The sequence below is a fragment of the Podarcis liolepis genome (assembly GCF_965112155.1).
Source record: "Podarcis liolepis genome assembly, chromosome: 1".
NCBI lineage: Eukaryota > Metazoa > Chordata > Lepidosauria > Squamata > Lacertidae > Podarcis > Podarcis liolepis.
Window position 1 is genome coordinate 101990791 of NC_139554.1, and position 25917 is coordinate 102016707.

The window sequence follows — 25917 nt, forward strand, 5'->3', positions numbered from 1 at the left end:
CCGCCTTTCATCATTGTCATTACCAGGTTACAGCATGACATAAAAAAAAGAAAATCAGTAAAATGAAAACAACAAAAATCAGTAAAACAATTAAAAACAGCTCAAGCAAGAAGACTTAGGTTTTTAGATTTTGTAAACTTCCTCACTCTAAACTGATGCCTCCTTTCATTCTCTGAACATAAAATTTCAGTTTATTACTAACTTAATATTTATTTTACTTAAAATATTACATTCTCAAGGCTGCCTATATTATACATATTGCTGGTGTATAATATAAAAATACATATGCAGTACAAAAATATCAATATAATAATGCCCTGAACTTAGCAGATGTGTTGGAGTATATCTAAAATGTGTAAGTGTATCGGCACTGCAAATAGAGGTAGTTGCAGCATTTCAGAAATGGTGTTGTTCTGCACATTATTCCTTATTGTACTGATAGATTTTGGTGTTGGACAGTTTATCCTCTCTGAACAAAGCTTTTCGATATTGTGATTCTGTTCCTAGCATTACATGTTCCTTTCCTTTCCCATCCTCTTCTCTGTCTGGATTCTTTTTCAGCTTTGTCCTGTACCCCCTGTCTTTTTCTCTGCAGCTCTGCTCTTTCCAGTGAACCCTTATATTTCTTTTCCATCGAGAGATGAAGGAGGATGTCCTCTTTTGTATATTATATCCCACTTCTCTTGTCAGCAGGATCTAGGCCTTTTTGTTCATATTTGTAAAAACTGCCATACTGTTGGTCTTTTACTAAATTACTATTTTAGGTTGGTATTTAGTAATATGAGGGTTGCATATTACCACTGTAGGTGGTTAATGTGGGGTTGTAGCCACCTTTTTATTTTCTTCATTTCTTGTATTTGTTTTTAATAAATTGCTCATTCCCATTGGTGCTCAAGTAAAAGTGAACTAAATACAAATGATCTTTCAAAAATAAGCGAGAATCCATAAATAGGACATAAATGTTTTAAAGGTTTTTTTAAAAAATATATACCTTAGGCTCCAGATTTTGTTTCAGAAGCTCTGGAGTTTGTACAGTCATTGCCAGCATAAAACGTAAATGAAACTGAGGGTTTTACTCAGAGTAATTTAATAGCAAGTCAGAGAACAAAATTGAGAGAAAACAGTGCATTTATAACATTTTTTTTAGTTGACCTACCAGAATAGAAGTATTAACTCAAAAAGTAAAAGTTCACTTTAAAAAGAAAGTTAAAATAGAGTTGTGTTTTTGTTTTTCTTATTATTATTTTTGGATCTCACTTCAGAATGTTTTAAGCTACTATTAGATGATGCAATGCTGCCCTCTGGTGTAATGTAGAAACATATCACATTCTTCATACTTGCATATTACTTTAGAAAAGTTGAAAAGTTCATAGTAATGTCTATAAAATCATCTGTTTAATCGGTGATTGAACCCATGTTCGAAACTCCCATTGGTCCTACGCATGTTTTGCGACAAGGAATTTCATTAGTACAAGCAGTTTCTGAGCTCTGGGCGCAGTACTGCGCCTAAGATTTCAGATTAAAACTGCAAAGTGGAAGGAAAGAAGGGCCTTTTTTCTGCCTCCCAAATTTCAGCCGCTCTCTGAAGACTGGAAAAGAGACCCTCTTAAGAATATGAGGGGGTTGGGCAGGGGAAGGACTAGACCATGTGAAAAATGAACATAATATTTTAGCTGCAGTTCATTCATTTTCAGCTTTGTATTCTTGTTATTAAAAAAAGTGTGCCTAGACTTTCCATTGTTGTGGCCATATCTCAGTTTCTAACACTGGATTCAACTTACTAGTGCTACGACTGCATTCTAGTACATCACTGAGATTCTGCTACAATGGCAGCATGCTCAGATTTATTTGACATTGGTTATTTTGTGGAAACTTTATAAAATATCGATTTGAGCATTTGATTCTAAATACAGGATATCAAATACTGAATTTTAATTTGTGTCACACTGAAACTATTGCTGCATCTCTTACAGTCAAAGGAGAATTAATGTAAATTCTTGGGTGATTTTAGTTCTTGATTTTTCTTAAAGAGATCTATACAAAATCTTAGCAGTAACTTTTTAGTGCTTTCCTTTTATCACTTTTCCTAAGCTTGTCCTTAATTTTTGCTGTATGAAGTAATATTCTTTTGCCTGTGTGTTCTTCTTTACAAGCACGCCTTTCATATAATGATAGAGGTAAGAGGCATTGTTTTATTCATAGCCATGGATATGTGGAGTTGTAGACTGGGCCAGGACCTGGGCATTTATAAATGTTTGAGCTAAATAAAAATCATATACGGGAATTCTAGAAAGTACAGCTAGATTTCGTTACTACAAATTGTTCTTTGTTTCTGTATCACACTATCTGGCTATGACTTGTGATGGCATACCCCAGCATTTTAAGTAGAATAATCTTAATATTGTGCCAACTACAATCAACATGGAATTTATATTCTCTGGGGTCAAATTTTATATTGACATATATGCTTTGCTTCTTGTTTTCAATGAGGATTTATTAGTTATTAGTAACTCCTGTTTTTATAGCTATGGCATGTTGCTAGAAGAAAATGTGAAATAAATGAAAGTAGTAGTTTGACTATGACTGTAATTCATAGATTATTATTGGTAAAGGAAATAAATTAATGGCTTGATTCAGTTTGCTAAAGTCAGAAAGCAGAACCCCACAATATATTTGAAAGTTGCCCTTTTGTAACCTTTTATACAGGGGCTAGTAAAGAGAGCTACAGAAACAGCAATTCATTGGTTTAACCTCTTGCCAGCTTTAACATTTGCTGTGCTGTGCTGCAAAGATCAGAGCTTGGAATTGAATGGATGGTGTGTTCAGGGTACTGACAAATTTGCACACTGACAGCTGCAGAGGGGTAGGAACATATGGGAGAAAGCCTTGCTTCCCTTTGGTGTCTCCATCCACCCCGACTGCAAGAATTGAGAGTAGGTGGGGAGGGGGAACAGATAATTGACCTGGCCTCCCTCCGCCCCTCAATGTTTGACGTGAAAAGGATAAACACATTGAGAAGTAGTTTTTATTCCATGGAAACCGTATCCCCTTCCTTGAGCAAGGCCCTGATGGGTGGTGAGGAGTGCACCTTGCTCCAGTAAAAGAACAGCTGGGAGCCTTCCTTAATCTCCCGATTGTCCTTTGAAGGGCTGCCGTTAGTGACCCCACACCTGATTTGTGTAGGTAGGGTTGGTGTGGCTTCCCCAAAACAGCCTCTCGGGCCAAATGAGGAAGACTGGTAGCCCAAGTTTGGGCTGGAGGTTCCCCACCTTTGGAGTAAGGGCGAGGCAAGCTAGGTAGGAAGTTGCATATTAAAGGTAGAAGTTGGCTCTTTGAGAAGGCGCTCTTCTGTAAAGGAAAGAAGGAATAAAATTTGAACAACTGCCTTCCCTCTGGCTGAGTCCAAAGGGTGCCCAAGACTTGTTCTCCCCTCAATGTATACAGCAAAGTGGGATGGGGAATCCAGGTGACATTTCTGTTATGTACACAGCAGAAGTGGGAGTCCATATAGATCAGGGGTGGCCAACTCCCAAGAGACAGAGATCTACTCACAGAGTTAAAGGCTGGCAGTGATCTACCCCCTTTTGGGGGGTTCAGGTCAAAGTTGTTAAGCTTTTTAGGGAAGAGGAAGTGGGGGGCAAAAACTTTGAGCTTCTTTGGGGGGAGCCAGTGATCTACCACATACGTCCAGTGATCTACCAGTGGATAATGATCTACCTGTTGGACGTGCCTGATATAAACAAACTGCTCTTTATGTATTTGCATAACTTGGTTATCATTTGGAAAATTTGTTCCACATATTTGGTCTTGTGTGGCTAAATCTTTTCTGATATCTATTCATTGTCGAGCAAAACTGCCTCATAGAAGAGGGAAGTCTGTGTTTGTTTAGATAGGAAATGTCTAAAATAGGCACTGTAGGTTTTTATAGTGTTAAATAATTTTATAGTTTTAAATGAAATGGTATGCTTGCCTAAAAAGTAGTCTTGCCATCTCATCTAGCCCTGCAATTACACCTGGCAGGAGTAGTCACAACCTGTATGCTGAATGTTACAGAACCTGATACACGCAGCTTAAAGGGCCTCAGGTGACCACTTGAGTTCTTCAACAGTTCTCTTGGATGATAGTTTCAGCTGTGCCCTAGGAAATACTTGGTGCCTGATGTATGGTTGCTTATTGTAATGTGTTTTGAAAAATAATTTTTTCAAGGAGACACAGGTGCAGCCATTCAATTATCTCAACAAATACGATCTTGGTAAGGTTTGGGACACTTCTGTATTAAAAGCCCAGTTTGCCTTCTGCTGTAAATTTTATTGGCAGAACTTGAAGCCCTCCCCAATGTGTATGTTTCCCCTTCTCTACGCTAGAGGATTGTAGTATAGAAAACTAGAGTTTCATGGGTTTATCTGTTGTTTCTAGGATCCTGGACCACCACCTCCATCGCCACTGATGGGCCTGAAGCCACTGCAATTACTAGAGATCAAAGCTAGGGGAAGATTTGGCTGTGTCTGGAAAGCTCAGTTGTTAAATGAATATGTAGCTGTGAAAATATTCCCAATACAGGTATATAAACATTCTTATTAAGTGCTACACTGCTGTGAATTACAACTTCTTTGCAAATTGTTACATGTACAGTCCAGAGAAATGCTGGAATTTCTTCCTTACACTGCTCTGAAAAGAGTAATATTACAGCAACCTACGAGTATCTAGCTACCTATCTATCTAGGGTGCAGCAGCTCTAGGTATACCGTGAATTATGAGACAAATCGGGGCGTTTTGAATACAGTGGTGCCTCGCAAGACGGAATTAATCCGTTCCGCGAGTCTCTTCGTCTTGCGGTTTTTTCGTCTTGCGAAGCACAGCTATTAGCGGCTTAGTGGCTATTAATGGCTTAGCGGCTATTAACGGCTTAGCGGCTTTAAGAAAAAGGAAACAAACTCGCAAGAACTCGCAAGACGTTTCGTCTTGCGAAGCAAGCCCATAGGGAAATTCGTCTTGCGGAACGACTCAAAAAACGGAAAACTCTTTCGTCTTGCGAGGCATTCGTCTTGCGAGGCATTCGTCTTGCGGGGCACCACTGTAATTCTATTTTATTTAAGTTGGATTTCACTGTTAATAAGGCATCATATGGAGCTGCATCAGAGACTCTCTAAACTTTGGAGTGGTTTGGAGACTTTAGCTTTCGAAAGTGCATGCCCACCCTCCATGCAAAGCTAACGGAGGAAATGGGAGCTTCCCAGAGTGGCTGGGGAAATCAGGCAGATGGGTGGGGTATAAATAATAAATTGTTGTTGTTGTTGTTGTTAACTTGAAAAGCAGCTTTTTGTCTGGGATTTAAATGAAGTTTATTATCATATGTGACACACATTAAGGGTCTGGCACCTTGATGTTAGTGTTACCATTTTTGCTAATTTCCATTGATTTCACTTACATCTAAGTTTGCAGTCCTAGCCTCACTTACCTGGGAGTAAGCTCCTTTGAATACATTGAAACTAATTTGGGCTGTAATCCTAACCCTGCCTATCAAGAAGTAAGCCCCAATGAAATCAACAGTATTTACTCCCATGTAGTAGGGTTAGCTGGATACCTAACCCATAGACTGCAATCCTAACTTGTTCCATCAGTGCAAGGATTTCTGCTTGCACAGTGGAATTTCCTGCCCTTCTGCCCCTACACCCCCTAAATCTGTTCTGGGGATACCATTGCACAAGCAAAAATCCTTGTCCTTATGGAATAAATAAATTGGATACCATTCCTAGTCTGGATCCAACCCATTGTGTCTAAATGGACACAGGTCCGTATTTTCATGGTCTCCTAAATTGCAAAGATTAGCAGTACTTAATTGGATGGTTATATAAAAGACTGGTTTTCTTTGACAGTGAATTAGGGAAACGTTATGAAAGTGCAGAAGAGATTTTTAATTGACATTTTGAATATATTAAAACACTTTTTTTTCTTTTTAAGGATAAACAGTCATGGCAAAATGAATATGAAATATACAGCTTGCCTGGAATGAAGCATGAAAACATACTACAGTTTATTGGTGCTGAGAAACGAGGCACCAACATTGATGTTGATTTGTGGCTAATAACAGCGTTTCATGAAAAGGTTTGTTGCCTTTGTCAAGTACTGCAGTTTTCATAACAGCCCCCCACTTGCCACCGTGTCTGAAAAAAATGTTTGCTGTAAGAAAATGGATTTGGGATATAGTCCTAAAGCATCTGTACTTCAACAGGCTATTAAAAGTTGTTCTGGCCCTCAAACAGTGAGTGTTTGCTGCAAATGTATATGGCAAAAAGTGCATTATTGCATATTTAGACTAATATTAAATTGTATTATGGATCTTGGAGGTAGAAAAACTCAGCACGAAGTCTCCCCGCCCCCATATATATTATGTTTATCCTCCCAGTCTTTAAAACAAACAAATATCCTGTGTGGTTTATATCCACAGAGCTAATGACTTTTAATTTTACTTTCCGTTCTGTTGAGCAGACCTTGTGGTGTGAAACCATTTCTGTATTCCTACTGAGTTCCCTACCATATGATCTTAGGCAAAAAGTATCTTGGGTATCTATGGTTTTAGAACTGTGGATGTAATTAAGATGGGTGCCTAAATGTGTGCGCTATTCTGTATGTTCCTTGGAAATTTCCATGCAAGTTCTAAAGCCCGTTCTAGCTTACCAGTGGCTATTTCTTCCCTTATGAGTAAATCTGATAGAATTAGACTGAAAGGGAGTTCAGGATAATTGTCACATTGGAAATCAAACAGTTACCATGTCATCTCTAACAGGCGTGCATCCTAGTCAAGGCACTTATCAGAGCTGCATTCTAAATGTGTATGCTAACTTCCTTCTTGCAGCAGCATTGGAAATTGTGTGGCTGTGTCTTGATATTGTAGTGAATAAGGAGAAGCCTATGCTAGTCAAAAATATCTTTGTGTACATTGGAGCACTTACAAAGATCTGCAGCTGGGACACTTGTACTAGTTGTTTTACACCTATATCTTGTTATAGCCAGTTTGGGGGGGGACGGACTATGTTGAAAACCTGTAAGATGTTAAAAAAAAATATTCTCTGTTGTTTAGGGTTCGCTTACTGACTTCTTGAAGGCTAATGTAGTCTCATGGAATGAGCTATGTCACATTGCGGAAAGTATGGCTAGAGGTTTGGCATACCTTCATGAGGACATCCCTGGTCTAAAAGATGGACACAAACCAGCTATATCCCATAGGTAAGAGATTTCACATACAGTGGTACCTCAGGTTAAGAACTTAATTCGTTCCAGAGGTCCGTTCTTAACCTGAAGCACCACTTTAGCTAATGGGGCCTCCCACTGCCGCCGTGCTGCCGGAGCACGATTTCTGTTCTCATCCTGAAGCAAAGTTCTTAACCCGAGGTACTATTTCTGGGTTAGCGGAGTCTGTAACCTGAAGCGTACGTAACCTGAAGCATATGTAACGCGAGGTACCACTGTACCAGCTGAACTGTCACTGCATCTTAAATGTAAACAGAATAAATTAACTTCACAATCCTTTAGAGGTCCAGTAGTTGTATTATTTTATGTGATTGCATGACTGTAAGAAGTATATCATGTTTAGAGTTACGAAAAGCAACATTTGTATGTTGGTTGCCAAATTTAATTAATAATATTTATTTTGACAGTTTATATAACATTTATTTACAACTGTAGTGTGCGAAATACTCATTACGGTGAAAATAAAAGAACAAGTTAAAACGATAAAATTGTCATTAAAATAAAATAATTAAAATAAAAACAACTAAAATAGTATAATTTCCATCTCACTTACCTAATTCCAACCGCATCTGATGGGTTAGGGTTTCACATTAAAAAACCTTCAGGCCACTTTATAAATATGGTTCTAAAAGAGGAGGAGAACCTCAGGCCCAGGACCCAAATGTGCCCCCCCTCCCCCCGCTTTATCTGGTCCACAGGATTCTCCTAAGCTCATCTCTCTCACAGGGCCTTCACTATACGATACAATATACGATATCTTTATTGTCATTGTCCCATGGAGAACAATGAAATTGAAAAACTACATAAAACCACATAAAACTACGAAACTACGTAAAACATTCAAAACCCCCTAAAAACTCTGAAACCCCATTTTAAAATACACTATACTATAGAGACCCCTTATGCTGCATTTAAAACCAGAATTGCATTTGCGTAGAAACTGTTTCTCAGGCGGCTAGTCCTGCCCTCCTGGAGTGTTGTGGCCAGGCTAGAACATGTCCTTGAACCTTGGTGATGCCTCTTGCTTGCCTGGATAGGGAAATGTGTGTGGATCTGAGGGAATGAAGTCCATTGGCTAAAAGCGACACCCCGCCCCACTCTAAAAAGTGAGTTTAAAAGTGTCATCTGACACATTTATTTCTCTTAAATACTATTATAGTGATACTTACACTATGAAAAGCCACTTTTCCATTACATAAGCAGTGGAACAATACACTAGACACCAATATTAGTTTCGATGGATGAATGTATTTCTCATGGAGATGCTTGTGGCATTGAAGGGCAAGAAAACTTGTTACTCTCTAATTATATGACTGCGTATTTTACTGCTAAAAACAGCAGGTGCCTCCACCCCTTCAGTTCAAGACTAGGGCTTAGGAAGAATACAAAAATAATTGTTTACCTGTGTTGAGTTGTGCCCAACAGCAAGGAGAGTTCAGGTTTTAGTTTTCCCATGCCTCCTTGCAGGATCACAAATACAGAAAAAGTCTGAAACTCCAGCTTTCTGCCCCAGATTTGTGAAGCTTGTGAAGTAAAGTTAGCAAACTGAAAAACCTCTCTGAAGTGGCTTGTGGTAGTTCTTACACCATTACTATTCCTTCACTTGGCCCAATGAAAGCAATCTTTTAAAAAGAACAAACCGTGATTATGGCGTGAAATGAGCGTGAGTTCAGGATCCTCTCCCCAATTCATATTAAATGGTTAGGAGAGAAACTGCCTCTCCTTTCTGCCCTCTACTCAATTCTCTATAGTGGAATGGTGGAATGATTTGTTTCCCTTCCCATTAGGATTTTGAACGGGCTGTAGCAGAGAGATGCACCTTAAGAGCAAACAGCCTTCCTTCTCAGACGGCCCAAAGGTTGCTGGTGATCACTGCTTACAGTTTTGTAAAAGCCAACATTTGTGAGCCCCTGAGGATAGTTACACTTAATGAATAAATCTAAGCTGAAGTTGAAACATATGCAGATGTTGTTCAGCAAGGTCTTTTTAAGCTTTATGATTATGTAGCAATTTTTATATTGGTGCATGTTTTCTTTTTTTCAAGGGACATCAAAAGCAAGAATGTGTTGTTGAAAAATAATCTTACAGCTTGTATTGCTGACTTCGGCCTTGCTTTAAAATTTGAGGCTGGGAAGTCGGCAGGTGACACACATGGCCAGGTAAGTTTAAAGTTTAAAGAATTGTGATTCTTTTTGGGATTGAATTTTCATTTGGTTTAGAATGTGAGCTATTCCAAAGTAAAATGAAAGACTTCAGAGCTTTACGTAATTTCCATTCAAATGGCAATTAACTATGTTTAAAAATTTCCCTAGAACACATGCTGGATGTTAGCAGATTTTGAAACCTGAATAACATACAGTTGTGACCCTAACATCTAGTGATTATTTATTTTCAAGGTTGGAACCCGAAGATATATGGCTCCAGAAGTGTTAGAAGGTGCCATAAACTTCCAGCGGGATGCGTTTTTGAGAATAGACATGTATGCCATGGGACTAGTCCTGTGGGAACTTGCATCACGATGTACTGCATCAGACGGTAAGTAAAATGCATGTGCGTTATACACACATGAAATGTTCTAAGCTCATATTCTTTCCGCTGGATACATATAAAGAGAAATTAAAGCAAAACTGTCCACGAGTGTTGGTACAGAACCCAGAAAACAGCATCTGACCGGAGTCAGCAAACAGCCCACTCATCTTGAAATCTACCCATGTAGGAGGTTACCAGGAGCAAGTAATAGCTTAATCAAATTCTCGCTGTTGAAGCAGACTGTAGTGCAATCTGTTTCTACTCTTTTCTGCAGTCTTTCAGCAATGTGGGAGTGGAGCAGATAATCTTACATATAATTACAGAATGCAGGGTTGAAGCAACGTATTCACCTTACAGAAGGGAGCAGAAGTAGTTTTCCAAAGGGTATTTGTAGATATCTTACAAAAGCAGAGTGTTGAGATGGCCACCCATTCATTAAAATGGATATCTGAACATGTGTGAATGAACTCCGAGTAAGCCCTAAGCCATCAACCCAAACTGATCAAACATGTCAAGGCAAGAATAAAATGTATTTGGGGTTGTAACTAACTTCAACTGAACATTGGAGTGAGTTGTTACCCTTATAAATACATCCTGGCATGGCATGTTACCCTCTGCAGTTTTTAATGCTTGGAGAGCAAACTGACTGTTCTTTGGGGATATTGTGTACTGAAGTGCAATGACTATGCCCTAAAAGGACAAACTTAAAGAACCACTGACCTCAAGTTGCTGCACAAGATGTGCTTCTAGAATATGGGGATTCCCCCATACCACAATTTTTAAGTCCCCACATGCAAGCATTTGGATGGAACATCTTGACTTGTCTATATTTTACTGATAATAGAAGCTTAACTGAAAATGTGAATTGAACCCCACATTCTGTAGAAGATGGGTGCATGAACCATGGGAGATTCATTAGGCTCAATGAACAGCCATGGGCATGTTGCCAACTTTTAGCCTGGTATTCTACCCTAAGCAGCATGGAAGAAAGATGTTTAAATGCAATTTATCTTTTTTAAATGCAGTTTATCTTTTTTAAAATACAGGACCTGTGGATGAGTACATGTTGCCTTTTGAGGAAGAGGTGGGCCAGCATCCCTCCCTTGAAGATATGCAGGAGGTTGTAGTACATAAAAAGAAGAGGCCTGTTTTGCGAGAGTGTTGGCAGAAGCATGCTGTAAGTAATATGCTCAAACTTGCAGGGTAATATTGAAGCTTCCATTTGTAATTAAATGAAATTTCACCTGCAGAAATGTTGTTTTAAAAAATCTATAGTGAAAGTAAGATTCAGGGTACCGGACTATATTTTTGGAGAAGTTTAGAACAAGGGATGTTTAAAAAGTTTTACTATCTTTCAGGTGTTTATTTGGAGGCAGTAACATATTCAGCTGTTTAACATGTTTCTTGAAGTTCAGGGGGGAAATCATGGGCACAATTGAGCATAAATTGAGCATTTTAAAAGTAATGAATGGGGCTTTGTCACAATTAACGTTGATCCAGTTGATTTCTATGGGATTACATTGTGACTATCTTCTGCCAGATCCTATTGGTGTTTCAAATTGGTGTGATGCAAAGGTAAACTATGTTATGCAGAAGCAACCACAACTGTTGGTCTTGCTTCTCTGTGTGTAGTATAAATCACAGATTTATAAAAGAGCCTGTAAGAATGATCATTAAAAAAAGTGAAACATTTTGTAGTACTGTATACTTCAGATGTTTAAAATTGTAAAAAATTGTCTCGTCTCAGAGCACAAAAACTCGTGGCTCAGCCAGTTTGCAAGTTTATTGAATGAAAATTGGCTTGCAGTGTTACTTCATTGCAAGTTGCCATTGATACTAGTAGTAATGTTTATGTATAATGATTTCACAGGATTTTTCTCCTTTAGAATGTTAAAAGTTGATAACCATGATCTTGACTTGGACACCTGGTTACTTGGTAGCAAGTGCATGCACATAAGGGAGAACAGGTGTAATACACTTTCTGCAGCCCCAATCCAAATGCTGGCTGCAGAATTAGGCAGTTTCCAAGCCATCTTCAAGAGCAGCCTCATGTACAAAATGTTTTAAGAGTTCTCCGAATGGGAGGTTATTAACTTTGTTTTTAAACAAGTGTAAGAGGGATTCAAGTTTCTTCTAAGATTATCACATGCTTGACAGCTTACGTCAGCTTACGTCAAAAATTGAATGTTTACATTCTAATTATGTTGTTGATGATGATTACTTTGTATTTAATGTAATTTATACACCTTCCTTTTTAGGGAATGGCAATGCTCTGTGAAACAATAGAAGAGTGTTGGGATCATGATGCAGAAGCTCGATTATCAGCAGGCTGTGTAGAGGAAAGGATTATTCAGATGCAAAGACTAACAAACATTATAACAACAGAGGACATTGTGACTGTGGTCACCATGGTGACAAATGTAGACTTTCCTCCCAAAGAATCCAGTCTATGATAGCTACAATGGTCACACATCTTTACCCATCAGACTCTGAACTGGAGCTGCTAAGCTAACGGGCCTGTTTCTGCTCAACAGTTTTCTCCGTGTGAAATTATGGAATGGTAAGTTTGTCTTTGGAGTGTGAGTAGGAAGACGCCTCCTTGCCCTACTCCAGACATGAATCCAGGAGACTTACTGCATTCCTTGCATATGCCAGAAGGACGTGGGACTGAGAATACGGCAAGGTGATGTTTCAGGAACTTATTTGAAGAACATGGACCTATCCTGGCTGGTGAAAGATTTTAAAAGCTGACATTGTATTTCTTAATATGTCAGAGACACTAATTCCTTAAAATGAACTACTGCTATTTTTTTTAAATCAAACATTTCATTTCAGATTTAAGAAAAAAGGGTAACTTGTTTTTATTGCATTTGCTGTTGTGTTTATATAAATGACTATTGTAATGCCAATATGACACAGCTTGTGAATGTTTAGTGTGCTGCTGTTCTATGTAATCAACGTGGGATCTAGCAAAAAGGCTTCCAAGCATTACTTAACCTCCCTCAACAAGGTATACCTCAGTTCCACCTATGCTAAATTGACAACACTAACAAAACTGAAATAATTGATTGATCTGAATTTTGTAAAATATGTATTACAGATTCACAGTGGTTTTTTTTTAAATAAAAAGATGGTAAGCTGTGCTTCATGCCAACAGACAATGGCCATTCCTAAAACAGTGGTATTAGCCTTTCTGTGTTCTAGCTTGTGTATAAAAAGTATTGTTTGAAATGGCAAATTCCCCGGTTTTTAGTTTAAAGCTTTATTTTACCTCCACTTCCCAAAATATTGCATACATTTATTTTACTAAATATTATTTAGGTTTGCTGTGTGACAATATTTTAAAGATTTAAGCATGACTTAAAAATTAAATTTTTATGTGAGCTATGGCACTGGAAAGCTCTTAATTTTAATTCTTTTTAAGGAAGATTTTTTTTCCAATCTATGTATGTTAATGTTCTGCCTAGTGTATTTTCTGTTTCACTAAACAGGATACAGCACCTTCTGTATCACTGTTTCAGGATCACCTCAGGAAGCTTCATTACCCAGAACTCCTCACTCTTCATGTGTTGCCTTTTGCAGCTTCACAACACTTGATTTTTGGTGCCGACTTGTCAGAGTAGTATTTTTCTGTGATGCATAGGTTTGCCCTGTGGTCACTAAATTAAAAATAAGTTACACATTCGCTCTCAAAATACGCTTGCCATCAAATGCAATTATTTCTGTAGAGATTACAATGTAGCACAGTCTAGAAAAAACAACCCTACAACTTTAAATTTAAACTACTGTATTCAAGCGTTATAGGCATTTAAGAAGTTAAGCCTTACCATAAAAAAAAGAAAACTCTAGTAACTGGGCAGCAGGTAGACTGGTGCCAAAGTACTTCTCAAAAGTAATAATACACTAGAGTTATTTGATCAGCTACATGTACACAGGCCAAAGTAAGTTAACTGTCTAAAACTAAAGTACAGAACCAACAGTAGCCAGTGTTACGAGATTCTGGTCAGGTGCATTAGACTTTTAAATAGTGTTTTTTAATGTCACAATCAGAAGTTCACTGTGAATGTTCTTGTAAGTTATTTATTTAAGCCACAGTGTTTTCTTATGTACCAAATCTCTGGGAACAAATAAGAATTATTTATTAACAAAATTTTGATCACCAAACTTGCTAGGAAGAGCAGTAATAGCAGAGTTGTTTTGTGTGTAACTGGCATACCACCCAGAGGTTTTTTTGATTTATCTTTTTTTTCTGTAGCCGTAAGAACCCCATGGTCTGATTGGGTTAAAAATACTGTTGGGCACAATTGCTATTTTTCTTTGTTGACAGAGGGACTTTGAATTATTATTATTATTTGGACTAAGGTAAATTATGTGCTTGCTTCTGATTTTAGGGCTTGATATAACAACTTAAGAAGTCTTGCCTGAAAATATCCAAATGGACAGATATTAGGACAATGTAGGAACTGTGTATTGGTGATTATCCAGAAACTTGTAAATACAATAACATTTTTAAAACACAGTTGCCATGTTTGTTTTGGAGAATCTACTCCAATTTTTAATAGAGCAGCTTTCCATCAAACACTAATTTCCACCAATATGATCCCTGAGCCAGGTGGCAACTATTCTCTTGTGTATTTTTTGCTAATTCATTTCCGTTTGCAGGTCATATAGGGAAAATCATCAGAACTTGACAATCAAATGGGGTAATGTCTCCATCCTTTTTTTTTTAAAAAAAAATGACTTTTGAAATCCCCCATTAAGTACCTTTATTCAGATTTTTAGAGAATTATCATGAATTAATTGTTCAAGAAAAATATCTTACTTTTTAAAAGCTATTTTGGTAGAACCTGTGAAATTGCTAAAATTCACCAAACTGTAGATCCATATTTAAGATATTGCAGAGAACCTCAACATTTTTGTTTCCAACTTATGCGGAAAATGTAGAGGTGGGCAAGTTTTAAAATGCTTAAGCCAAGACCCACAAATAAAGCCACATATTAAGAGAGAGAAAGGCTGAGCTAGGATGCTCTGGTTTCTGGCAGATATTGTGACCATTGTTGCTTTTTGTATTTGAACCATACATGTAGCGTGTGTGGATCTGGCCAGCTCGGGTGGTTTACCTTGTATTTTTGACTTGTGAAGAAAAGCTAGGGCTATGGCTCAAGCTTTGTTGTCTTTGGTTTGCCTGTATCTACTTAGTTGGCTGCCATATAATTGCCACAGAATTTAACTGATTAGCCAGTTTTGTGATCAACTCAGAAGTCTAAACCCTGCAATACCTTTTCAGTTTGTGTTAGATGCTAAGAACTTATATCACATGATGCATGACTACTCTTTGTACAGTTCCTACTAAATATAACTTAGCATTTCGGAACAGATTGTGCCTCGTAATTGTTGGAGTTCTTTGACCTAGCGTTCTCATTCATGGTGGTATTCTGAAAATGAGTCTGGATTAAAATACACAACATTATACCTTCTTTGATAGCGAAATCCATGTGGAATAGCTCTTGCATAACTAAGGTGTAATCAGATGTAGTAGTAATAAATATTGTTCATACTACAGTTCTACAGAATAAATTGCTGATTGTAGTTTAACAAAGTGAGGTGACTTGATTGGTTGACCTTTTTCCAGTTTTCTCTTTTTAACCTTTTTAATGCATTTTTATTAGGAATATTTGGTATAAGATGCAGAAAGCTATGTACAGGATTATGAGCAAACAATGATAGTATCCTTGTTGGAACACCATTTACCTCAAGATACTCAACCAGCAGTACGTTTTGGTTTTTTTTTAAATGCACACTCAGTCCATATAAGATGTTACCTCTCAAGATATTGGTAAGCAATTATTTTAGCTTTACTCTGTACTTGTCAGTGTTCTTGGCACAGGTGGTTGTACTACTGTCAAATTGCTCTTGCTATTTTTTGGCAAGTATTTAAAAAAATAACCCCCATTCTGGATAAGTGATTGTGAAATATTGTATAAATAAAATGTATGCGCTCTTTCCTTATTCCCACAAAGATGAATAAAAATTTAAGTGACTACTAAGATTGGCATAGTCTTTCTCCCTGCCCCATTTTAATTTTAATTCTTTGAATTTATGTATGCTGGATGGCTTTCAACATTTTACACATTCCCAAGACTCCTTTCTCTGCAATATTTATTCCAGAGGGTCCCCAACTTTCTGGAACCGATGGGAGGGGGGAAGGGGGAGTCCTGTTGTGGAAGCAGAAGACCATTGCAGAATTTGGTAGGAACATATATGTATATTGCCCAGTATGTTTATACTCCCTTGCTCTGTCATTCAGAAGTGGTTGAAAAAAGGATGATCCGAACTACTCTATACATCCTTAAACAGGCTCTTGCTAAGCTGACAACTGCGACTGGATTTCTCCCACCACTACCACCAGTGTAAAGAGCCGTGTTTAAGATTAGAATAAAAAGACAGTCTTTCTATACATGTTTTAAATTAGTGTGTGGAGCCTTTCTAGATGTTGTCATGGCACTATTTTGGTATTCACCCTCATACAGTTGCAAGGGTATGAGAGGAGGAGAGCACAACTGCACTCAGTTCTCATCCCTGCCATTTTCCATATATTGGAGGGAGGGCCTGAACTAACAAAACGGCTGTACAATGGCTTTTGGAACCTTGTGTTTGTGCAAACAGGGCTCCTAAATTTGAAGGACAGTGTATTTACATAAACCCTACTTTTTACCAAGTTAGAAAAACTGAAGGCTCATTCAGAATTTGTCTACCAATATGTAATGAATTCTGGCTGTTGATGGAATCACTCCTGTGATTACAGATTGTCTGGATACAACATATGGACCAAGAGCTACTGAACTCTCCCCTCTATAAGCTGTTACATTTGCCTGATACTAGTAAACAAATAACCAATAAAGAGATCTTGTCTGCTCTTTTGTTGCAGCTAAAGTGGGCTGAGGGAAGAAGAAAAAGTCTGATACTTAACTACCAAAGCAATACCAGTGTAAAGGGTATTGTAAAGGCTGCTCAATACTCTCATCAATTGCTCTTGTGTGGATGAATACCTGACTGTTTGCATGGTAGGCGTGCAAACCTTGACTGAAAATACCACACACACCCCAAAATACCCCCACTTATATCGTCTGATTCTGCACTGTGACCTATGGTGGTAACCCTGTCTTCCAAGTGTGTCAAAATAAAAAATTCCTTCCAGTAGCACCTTAAAGACCAACTAAGTTAGTTCTTGGTATGAGCTTTCGTGTGCATGCACACTTCTTCAGATACACTGAAATAGAAGTTGCCAGATCCTTCTATATAGTGAGAAGGTGGGGAGGGGTGTTACTCAGAAGGATGGTGGGAATGGGAGATAGGCAGATAGCTGGGAGAGCCTGTTGACGACTCTTAACGACTGTAATAGGTCTTACAGGAAAAGGCAAGGGGTGGGAAGGTGAGAAATGGTTTAGTTATGTATAGTGAGATAAGAATCCAATGTCTTTGTTAAGCCCAGGTCTTTTCATGGTTTTAAGTTTGGTAATGAGTTGTAATTCAGCAGCTTCTCTTTCCAGTCTATTTCTGAAATTCCTTTGTAGTAAAACAGCTACTTTGAGATCTTGTATAGAATGCCCTGGGAGATTGAAGTGTTCTCCTACTGGTTTCTCTGTTCTGTGATTCTTGATGTCAGATTTATGTCCGAATGATTTTCACCCCACAATCAACCTTACAATGAATCAATCTATGCAAGAAATACATTTTTTGGACACTACTATAAAAATACAGGATGGGCGCATAGACACCACCTTATACCGCAAACCAACTGACCGACAAACATATCTACATGCCTCTAGCTACCATCCCAAACATACCAAACAGTCCATTGTATATAGCCAGGCACTACGTTACAGCCGCATCTGTTCCAATTCTACAGACAGAGACTCTCACCTAAGGGATCTACAGCAAACCTTCTCAGAACTAAAATACCCAGCAGATGAAGTTAGACAACAGATCAACAGAGCCAGACTGATACCCAGAGAGAACTTGCTGCAAGACAGACCCAAAAAAGAAAATAACAGAACACCTCTAGTCATCACATACAGCTCCCAAGTTAAAACAGTACAACGCATCATCAGAGATCTACAACCTCTCCTGGACAATGACAGTTCTCTTTCTCAAGCTCTGGGAGGAAGACCTTTCATTGCCTACAGACAGCCACCCAATCTTAAACAACTCCTAACCCACAATAATAGTACAACCAGACTTAACACAGACACTGGCACCAGAGCCTGCAATAAACCCAGATGCCAACTTTGCTGCCACATACACCCGGACAACACCATTACTGGCCCCAACAACATCACACATACCATCTCGGGACTATTTAATTGCTCATCGTCTAACATTGTGTATGCCATCAAATGCCAACAGTGTCCTTCAGCTCTCTATATTGGACAAACAGGCCAAACCTTACGCCAAAGAATAAACGGACATAAATCTGACATCAAGAATCACAGAACAGAGAAACCAGTAGGAGAACACTTCAATCTCCCAGGGCATTCTATACAAGATCTCAAAGTAGCTGTTTTACTACAAAGGAATTTCAGAAATAGACTGGAAAGAGAAGCTGCTGAATTACAACTCATTACCAAACTTAAAACCATGAAAAGACCTGGGCTTAACAAAGACATTGGATTCTTATCTCACTATACATAACTAAACCATTTCTCACCTTCCCACCCCTTGCCTTTTCCTGTAAGACCTATTACAGTCGTTAAGAGTCGTCAACAGGCTCTCCCAGCTATCTGCCTATCTCCCATTCCCACCATCCTTCTGAGTAACACCCCTCCCCACCTTCTCACTATATAGAAGGATCTGGCAACTTCTATTTCAGTGTATCTGAAGAAGTGTGCATGCACACGAAAGCTCATACCAAGAACTAACTTAGTTGGTCTTTAAGGTGCTACTGGAAGGAATTTTTTATTTTGACTATGGCAGACCAACACGGCTACCTATCTACTATTCCAAGTGTGTGTAAGACACTATCACATCTTGTAGGAATGAAAAATCCCTTTAACATCTAACACAACAACTGGGACTGCAAATTAAAGTGGCAGCAGATATTCATACATGTTTCTTCCCAAAGGTGAAGCTCTCTCCATGATACTTTCCCTTCACCCAGGCTTACTACTTCTACCAGATTACAACTGGGAAGGAGGAGGAATTTGGTGATGGACTGCAGGAAAGTGCATCACACAGACGTGTAATCTTAAATTGTATCTGCTGCTGCTGTCATTGTTATCCTAGCATGGGGAGTTTTTTCTTACAGTCATTTGGAGCACTTGCAGGTGTGTGGGTGTGTGTACACACACACACACACGGGGGTTCCTTCTACTTGTCATAAATAGCCATAAATATTACTGACACAAAACTGTTCTTTCTGGTGCATAATGGGCCACAATTTTAAATCTACTTATACAACTGGTTTTCATCAAGTGGTTTTGTACTGCCGAATAAGCCAAATATCCACATACAGTTTTACAATAGCCTGATAAAATACAGTCAACTGAGAATGACATTTCTGAAGTCTATTGTGTGCGTGCTCTGGCCCTATCTCCTAAAGAAAATAAATGCCATACATTATTTAACAGCAGTTTATAGTTTACCATGACAGTGTGCAAAAAGGTGTGCTGATAACGTATTGTATCCAATCAAACAGTTGAAAATACAAATCCAGTTTTTTCTCTCCTCCCCCCCCCCATTATTTACTCTCCATTCAAGTTTAAGATTACTATACAGGTGTGTAGCTATTTCAGAATTTTAAAAGAAGCTACAGAAGAAAATAGAGCGTGCATATATGGCAAAGACACATGAGGTAGTTTAGAAATAAGTACTAACAAGACAACCAAGTTAAATTCGCACAAACATACCAATGCCCAGTAGCTGCTTTGATAATATAGATCCAACACTAAAAACTAGCTCCAAAGAATCATGAGTTATCTGCTGCTCTTGAAACTTCTAGGAATTAAAGGGATTTTTGATAAGGAACCAGTTTAATATAGCAGTAAAGACTACAGAGAGGTCCTACATCAGATGAGAAGTGATAGGGAAAAGAGAACAAAAGGTAGACAGCTGGGTTTGAGGGAAGGCAAGGCTGAGAATCAGTATTTTTTTTAGAAAAACATTTTACAGGTGCAGCACAGCACAGTGTTTCCTCATACTAAAGCAGGCAGTCTTCTTCAGCCCGATTCCCCCAAGTGCTGTTGAACTACACAACTACCATCATTCCTGGCAATTCTGCTCGGGGATGTTAAGAGTACATGATCATCTAGAGGGCCCCCACTGGAGAAGTAACCTCCAAACCAGGAGCTAGAAACACTTCCCAAACTTTATGAAAATAACCGCATGAGCAATAGACCCTGTACAGCTGGAATGAGGAACCTTGGGTCCTGTGGACACAGCCAATGGCCAGAAGTGATACACAGGTGTGTTGCTGAACTACAACTGCTAACAGCCCCCATTTAGCTATGCAACAGTAGCCCAAAGGCTTTGAAACAAGGCTCCTTGAGCATTAAGAAAGCAGTTGGTTTGTGGGGATATTCAAGACTATTATTAAAGCTGAGTTCTCTTTCTCTGAGTAGTGCAGGTTAGGAGCTACCTTCCATGATGACTGAAGCTCCACACTCCATTACTGCTCCATTCTAAACTTCCAATTTAAATTGCCCCACGGGTTCACATATATATCCACATATACGTATTTACATTGATAATTTTTTTTGCTAATTATAGTCCCCAATACTGCTAGGTGGTAAGATGGAAAATACCTACACAAGAAGGAAAAGCAAAGCCAGCCAGCCAGGCAGCCCAAGTTACCTCTTCTCAAACAGTTGTCCTACAATTTTGATCAGGACTTTAATAGAACTGTTTTCTCTGTATTAACTATTATAGCATCCAAAATAATTTGCCATCAGCTTCCTGAAGACTTAAGAAAAAATTCAGTATAAGAGTTTAACTAAACACAACTGGTAAACTACCAGAAGAGAGAATGACACAAACAGAATATTTTCCCCGGCTGTAATAAAATAGAAACATTTTCCTTTATTCACATATTAGACTACAACCAAAAGAAAAAGGTGAACACCAGACTGTATGCAATGCTAGTCAAACACAGCGTAGATCCACTGCAACAGACTCAGTCATGCTCAAGCGAATGAATTCACTCCAATCTGGGTATCACCCAGAAAACTGGATTTCTGTTGCAGATCAAAATCCACTTCTTTGGAAATATTAACAAATAAATCAAAGAAAAGAAGGATACACTTTTTAATCAAGTACATTGGGCAGTTGAAGAACATTTTTAAAGGTCATCTTTCAATAGATAACACCGATTTTTCATCTGGTTTATTTGTACCCAAGTACCACTTTCCAGAATCTCATCAAATATTTCAAATCCACAATCAATTTACTGAAGATGTAGCCCATTGCTTTACATCAGTTGGGCAATTTGGGTAAACCTGCAGAGCATCCATAATTTGGTTGTTGTCCAAAAGAAGATTCATTAGCAAGTATTCTCTCTGTGTGCACATAGATGGTCCTTCTACAGGTTTTATCAATTCAAGATGCAGCAAGTGTTCATAAGCCTAAAAATAAAAAAATCCAAACAAATCATCATTAGAATCTTTTCCCATCATCCACAGATAAATTCAACATAATTTGCAGTTACAGATATTTTAGATTAGAGTTTGCTACTGAATAAGAATTAAGATGCAGCAAAATCTTGCCTCTATTTTAGGCTGTTTAGTTTCATTTTCTAAACAGCATCTACATCACAAAAAACCTCATTTGCAGCATAAAAGCTACATGTATGCATACAATGTTCACTAGAGGGCAGCAGAGTACTAAATACAATAATGAAAAGACCAAGTTAGACAATGACACCTATGTAAAGCATACAACCCTAAAACATTTTAGAATATCTTTTTTTTAAAAAAATGGGAGCTAAATCTTACAGTTCCAGTTCTTCTATCAATCTTATTTCAAACTATTTGTCCCCTGTGGCACTAAAACAGAAGGTTTCAAAAGAATGTAGTAAAGTACATACCTTCATAACAACAGGTTTCTCAAAACTGTACACTGTGTGTGCCTTCCTCTGTACAAACCTCTGGTACTCTATATCAAAACAAATACAAATTATATTACACTTTTGTTTTAGAGGTAATAAACTGCACATTTTGTAACAAATCTGATGTCACCTTACCATTATAAACCATCTGAAAATTAAATGGTTCTCCTCCATAAGTATCATTTAAATGTTTCATGGCTATTATGAGGCAGAGTTCCAACACAGACAAACCTATTAGAGAAAGAAGACAATTCTTAATAGCTATTTTCATGGCAGTATAGCTTTTTAAACGCCTAATCTAAAATGTTAACAGCTATTTGAAACTATTTTTATTATTTCTTCCTTCAAGCTTTCAAAAGGAAAGCTGACTTTAAATTTCAAAAATCAAATAAAGGAAAGGAAGTCTACTTGGTCAATTATAACCCTAAGCCTAACATGGTTTTATGCCAAGGTGACAACCTGTTGGGTAGGACCTGCCCCACTCTCTGGGTACGTTGTACAGTGGTACCTCGGGTTACATACGCTTCAGGTTACAGGTGCTTCAGGTTACAGACTCCACTAACCCAGAAATAGTACCTCGGGTTAAGAGCTTTGCTTCAGGATGAGAACAGAAATTGTGCCCTGGCAGCGTGGCAACAGCAGGAGGCCCCATTAGCTAAAGTGGTGCTTCAGGTTAAGAACGGGCCTCCAGAACGAATTAAGTTCTTAACCCGAGGTACCACTGTATCCTGTAGTTGTTGGCCAGCGAAGCTTTCCCAGATGGTTCAGAGACTTCTGACTAATAGCCTACAGCTGAGGCTGTGCAAATTCTGGACCACTTCCTGGATGCACTGTGGGTTTGATGAGGGCCAATAAACTGAGCTTAAGTTCTAGCAAAACAGAAGCACTATGGTTGAGTGGTTCCATTGTCTGGAGCTGTCAGCAGCCTGCACTCCCTTCTAAAGGAGCAGCTATGCAGTCTTTTTTGTGGGGAGGGGTCACTCTGGAGTTGCTACTGGCCACTGGTACCCACATCCAGTATAACACCTGTGTTGCGGGAGCTGCACAGGTTGCCAGCACTCTCCTGAGGTCTTACTATTATTAAACATAAAGCCATAAACTCACTGGCGACAGCATACTTAAACCGTTGCCTTATTCCACCTCCCCAATATTTATGATCTACCACTGAGACATGTCTGATGCTGTGTGGCACTGTCAAGACTAGCCTCAACAAACCGTGCATTTAGTGCCCACTTCAGTCATCCCTGAGAATCTGGAGATCCACAAAGGATGAACAGCAAGTGAGGAGAGGGAGAAACACCCAATTGCAGAGCAAGTTTCAAAGCATTATTTAGGGCGTGATGATCCAATTGAAACAAAGAAAGCACATAAAGTGCATTTCAGAACTTGCTCACATAATTTAAGATAGTAAGTACACACTGTCATCTTACCATGTACAATATTTGCTTTAGAGTCCATTCTGCAGTGTTTGCCTGCTTCAAGAAGGTCTGATGCATTGATATACGGGTGAGACACAGCTATACTACTTGAAGCAAGCATCTGAAGACAAAATAATAATTTAAATATTTAATGACTTAACGTCATTATAAAAGCATCTATAGTTATTTACAATATGAAATAGTTTGTAACATTCAACTGAGAGTATTACTGCAGAATCCATCCAACAGTGCTATATATAGATTGCAATATCCATTTTTAGGATCTTTGATAATTTTACACCTACTTATTTTACTCTTTGAAATAGAAGTAATTTTGGAAACAACACACAATGCTCAGGAGGCAATCAAAAAATGTAATACAATGTTTTATCAGACCAAGAACAACTTAGATGGATTTAAGTCCAATTCGGCTGCATTATAAAGAGGACTACTCTTAAATTAATTAATGTTTGCAGCGTGGAGATTGGAAAATTGGTACTTACAAGTGAAGGTTCTTTCTGGTTGGTCTGTGAACTCCTATTTTTAAAGTAGGCAGAAAATCATGTGACTGGGCTTTTTGGCACTATGCCCTCTCTGAAAGTCCTTCCCAAGTTTGAGGCCACGGCCAAAACTGTAGCAGAAAAATACAGTTATAGAAGGAAGTTAAGGGAATAGCGGGTTGTGATGGAGGAATTGAAGAGGTGAAGACCTCTTGTGGTGCAATTTTGAACAAGGTGATGGCCACCCATAAGGGTGAGGGCTCCTTGTGGAAAATATGCACATCTTAGTAAAGGCATGGTCTTGAATACTTCCACACACCAACCAGAAAAAACTTGCACAGTACCAACACTCCATGACTTGTGTAGTGTTGACAATATCTAAGGTAGAATATGTAAAAGCTATGCAAGACCTTCAGTGGGTGAAGTCACTGTACCATGATGAAGGAACATGCAATAGAGCTCTCCCCACAATAGAAACTTCCCTGAGGAAAGCAAAGTGGTGGTCTTGGGGCAGCGGTTTCCTTTGGAGAGATGAATGCCACATTTGCTCCTTTTGAAAGGTAGGGAAGAAATGGAGAATTCCTTTGGTGAGGGAATAGTACAAAAAGCCAAGTCACACGATTCTATGCCTGATGAGCAAGCAGGAGTTAACCCCCTTTGGATACTGCCCACACCAAACAGTAAATCTGGTTTTAAAGCAGAATTTCCTCTTTCAGACTTAACAAATATTTCTTGTTTAGAAGAAACCAATATATCCTCACTAAAGCTAGTATGCAGGCAGAGAGGAGGGGCAAGAGACAAGCATGGGGCCATGACATGGGTCCCTGGCCTCCTAAGAAATGGTTTATAGAGCTTGGAATGTTATATTCAAACCAGGCCAGAGACAGAACCTTAATAAACTTCTTTCTCTACACAGTTTCTGAACCCAAATCCTGCAGTCAGAATGCATAAAACAGAATAAAGGGAAAATATTTAACATTCCTAACTGTATACAGGTCTGGGGGCTCTTAAGACAGTAAGACACACCAAACATAATAAATGTCATGAGTCAACAGGGAGCCTTGGACTGCACAAGCAATGGCTGTGATCATTAGCAAATAGAACTGTATATTATTTTAAGACTTCTTTGTATTTATTGCAATCAAAATCTTGAAGTGGTTTGACTCACAAGTACAAACATCACTGAAGTCGGACTTGCAGAATTTTATTAGAACTTAAAAGGCACAGACTTTCCACACTGCTCCATGGGAAAGTTTTGCTATGAACTAAAGGAGGGGTAATCACCTTCTGCCTTAAGTGCATCTCCTGAGTGGAACTGTGCTCAGGGAATACTGCTGGTGGCAAGAGTGAACTCTGGATCCCATCCTCAGAAAAACATTTACCACTAGAAAAGGGCTAAGCCAGCATGCTGTATCAGAACATATTCCTTTCCATATTAGTTTTCTTTTATATAGTAGTTGCATTAACTCCATTCGTAACTAGAAGTATCAGTTTATTTCCATGAATAGCAGTAAAATGTGAGTCAGAAATAAACGTGCCAAGATCTTACCAACAACATGAAGAGAGACCGCAGGTCTTTACTATAATGGAATTGATTTTGCAGTACATCTTGCACCTTTTGGTCTTCTAAGAGAGACTAAAACATTATTTTCAAAATCAGTAATTTTAAAGCAATCTACTCATCTTAATACACCTAAAACATTTTTATACACTTGATAATATAACACAAAGTGATTCAGGGAAGATCACAAAAATATAATCTGTTATAACTTATCAAAAGCAAACCATGTGGTTGGCTTTAACAAAAAGATCAGAAACACTGAACCACACGGCAGTGAACTGTAAGGGAGACGAAGAGATCTAAATAGAGACTATTATTTGTGGTGTGGCATTCCTTTTGCTTGTACTTATTTTGCTTATATTTATTCAGATTTGTCATGGCCAATGACCAGTACAATAGTTATTTGCATTGGATTGGACCAGTTGGATGAAAACTTTGCTCTCAATCACCTTTCAAAGCAAGTAGTAAAATACTAATAAAAAACTGTTTTCTTCTGCCAAGTTGAAACTTTAGAAAAACTCAGTTTATAGGATGATGTCATTATGTACTAATTTACCTCAC

At 38.4% G+C, this 25917-nt stretch overlaps 2 protein-coding genes across 12 annotated transcripts in view; one reads left to right on the plus strand and one right to left on the minus strand.

The window, feature by feature from the left end:
- Positions 1 to 15827, plus strand: part of ACVR2A (activin A receptor type 2A) — a 56804-nt gene extending 40977 nt beyond the window's left edge. For 2 of the 3 annotated variants that reach the window (XM_083494218.1, XM_083494219.1), the window contains exons 6-12: positions 4417 to 4560; positions 5962 to 6105; positions 7082 to 7227; positions 9296 to 9410; positions 9648 to 9786; positions 10827 to 10957; positions 12039 to 15827. In XM_083494218.1, the coding sequence (XP_083350344.1) occupies positions 4417 to 4560; positions 5962 to 6105; positions 7082 to 7227; positions 9296 to 9410; positions 9648 to 9786; positions 10827 to 10957; positions 12039 to 12233 (1014 nt within the window). In that variant the 3' untranslated portion in view covers positions 12234 to 15827. Of the gene's footprint in view, positions 1 to 2153; positions 2178 to 4416; positions 4561 to 5961; positions 6106 to 7081; positions 7228 to 9295; positions 9411 to 9647; positions 9787 to 10826; positions 10958 to 12038 lie in introns of all 3 variants that reach the window. The other variant, XM_083494217.1, reaches the window with a different exon arrangement.
- Positions 15828 to 20833: 5006 nt separating this feature from the next.
- Positions 20834 to 25917, minus strand: part of ORC4 (origin recognition complex subunit 4) — a 28466-nt gene continuing 23382 nt past the window's right edge. For all 9 annotated transcript variants that reach the window (XM_083494971.1, XM_083494978.1, XM_083494972.1 and 6 more), the window contains 5 exons: positions 25345 to 25431; positions 23308 to 23416; positions 22013 to 22108; positions 21857 to 21924; positions 20834 to 21395 (listed from right to left, as the gene is read on the minus strand). In XM_083494971.1, the coding sequence (XP_083351097.1) occupies positions 21213 to 21395; positions 21857 to 21924; positions 22013 to 22108; positions 23308 to 23416; positions 25345 to 25431 (543 nt within the window). In that variant the 3' untranslated portion in view covers positions 20834 to 21212. The remainder of the gene's footprint in view (positions 21396 to 21856; positions 21925 to 22012; positions 22109 to 23307; positions 23417 to 25344; positions 25432 to 25917) is intronic.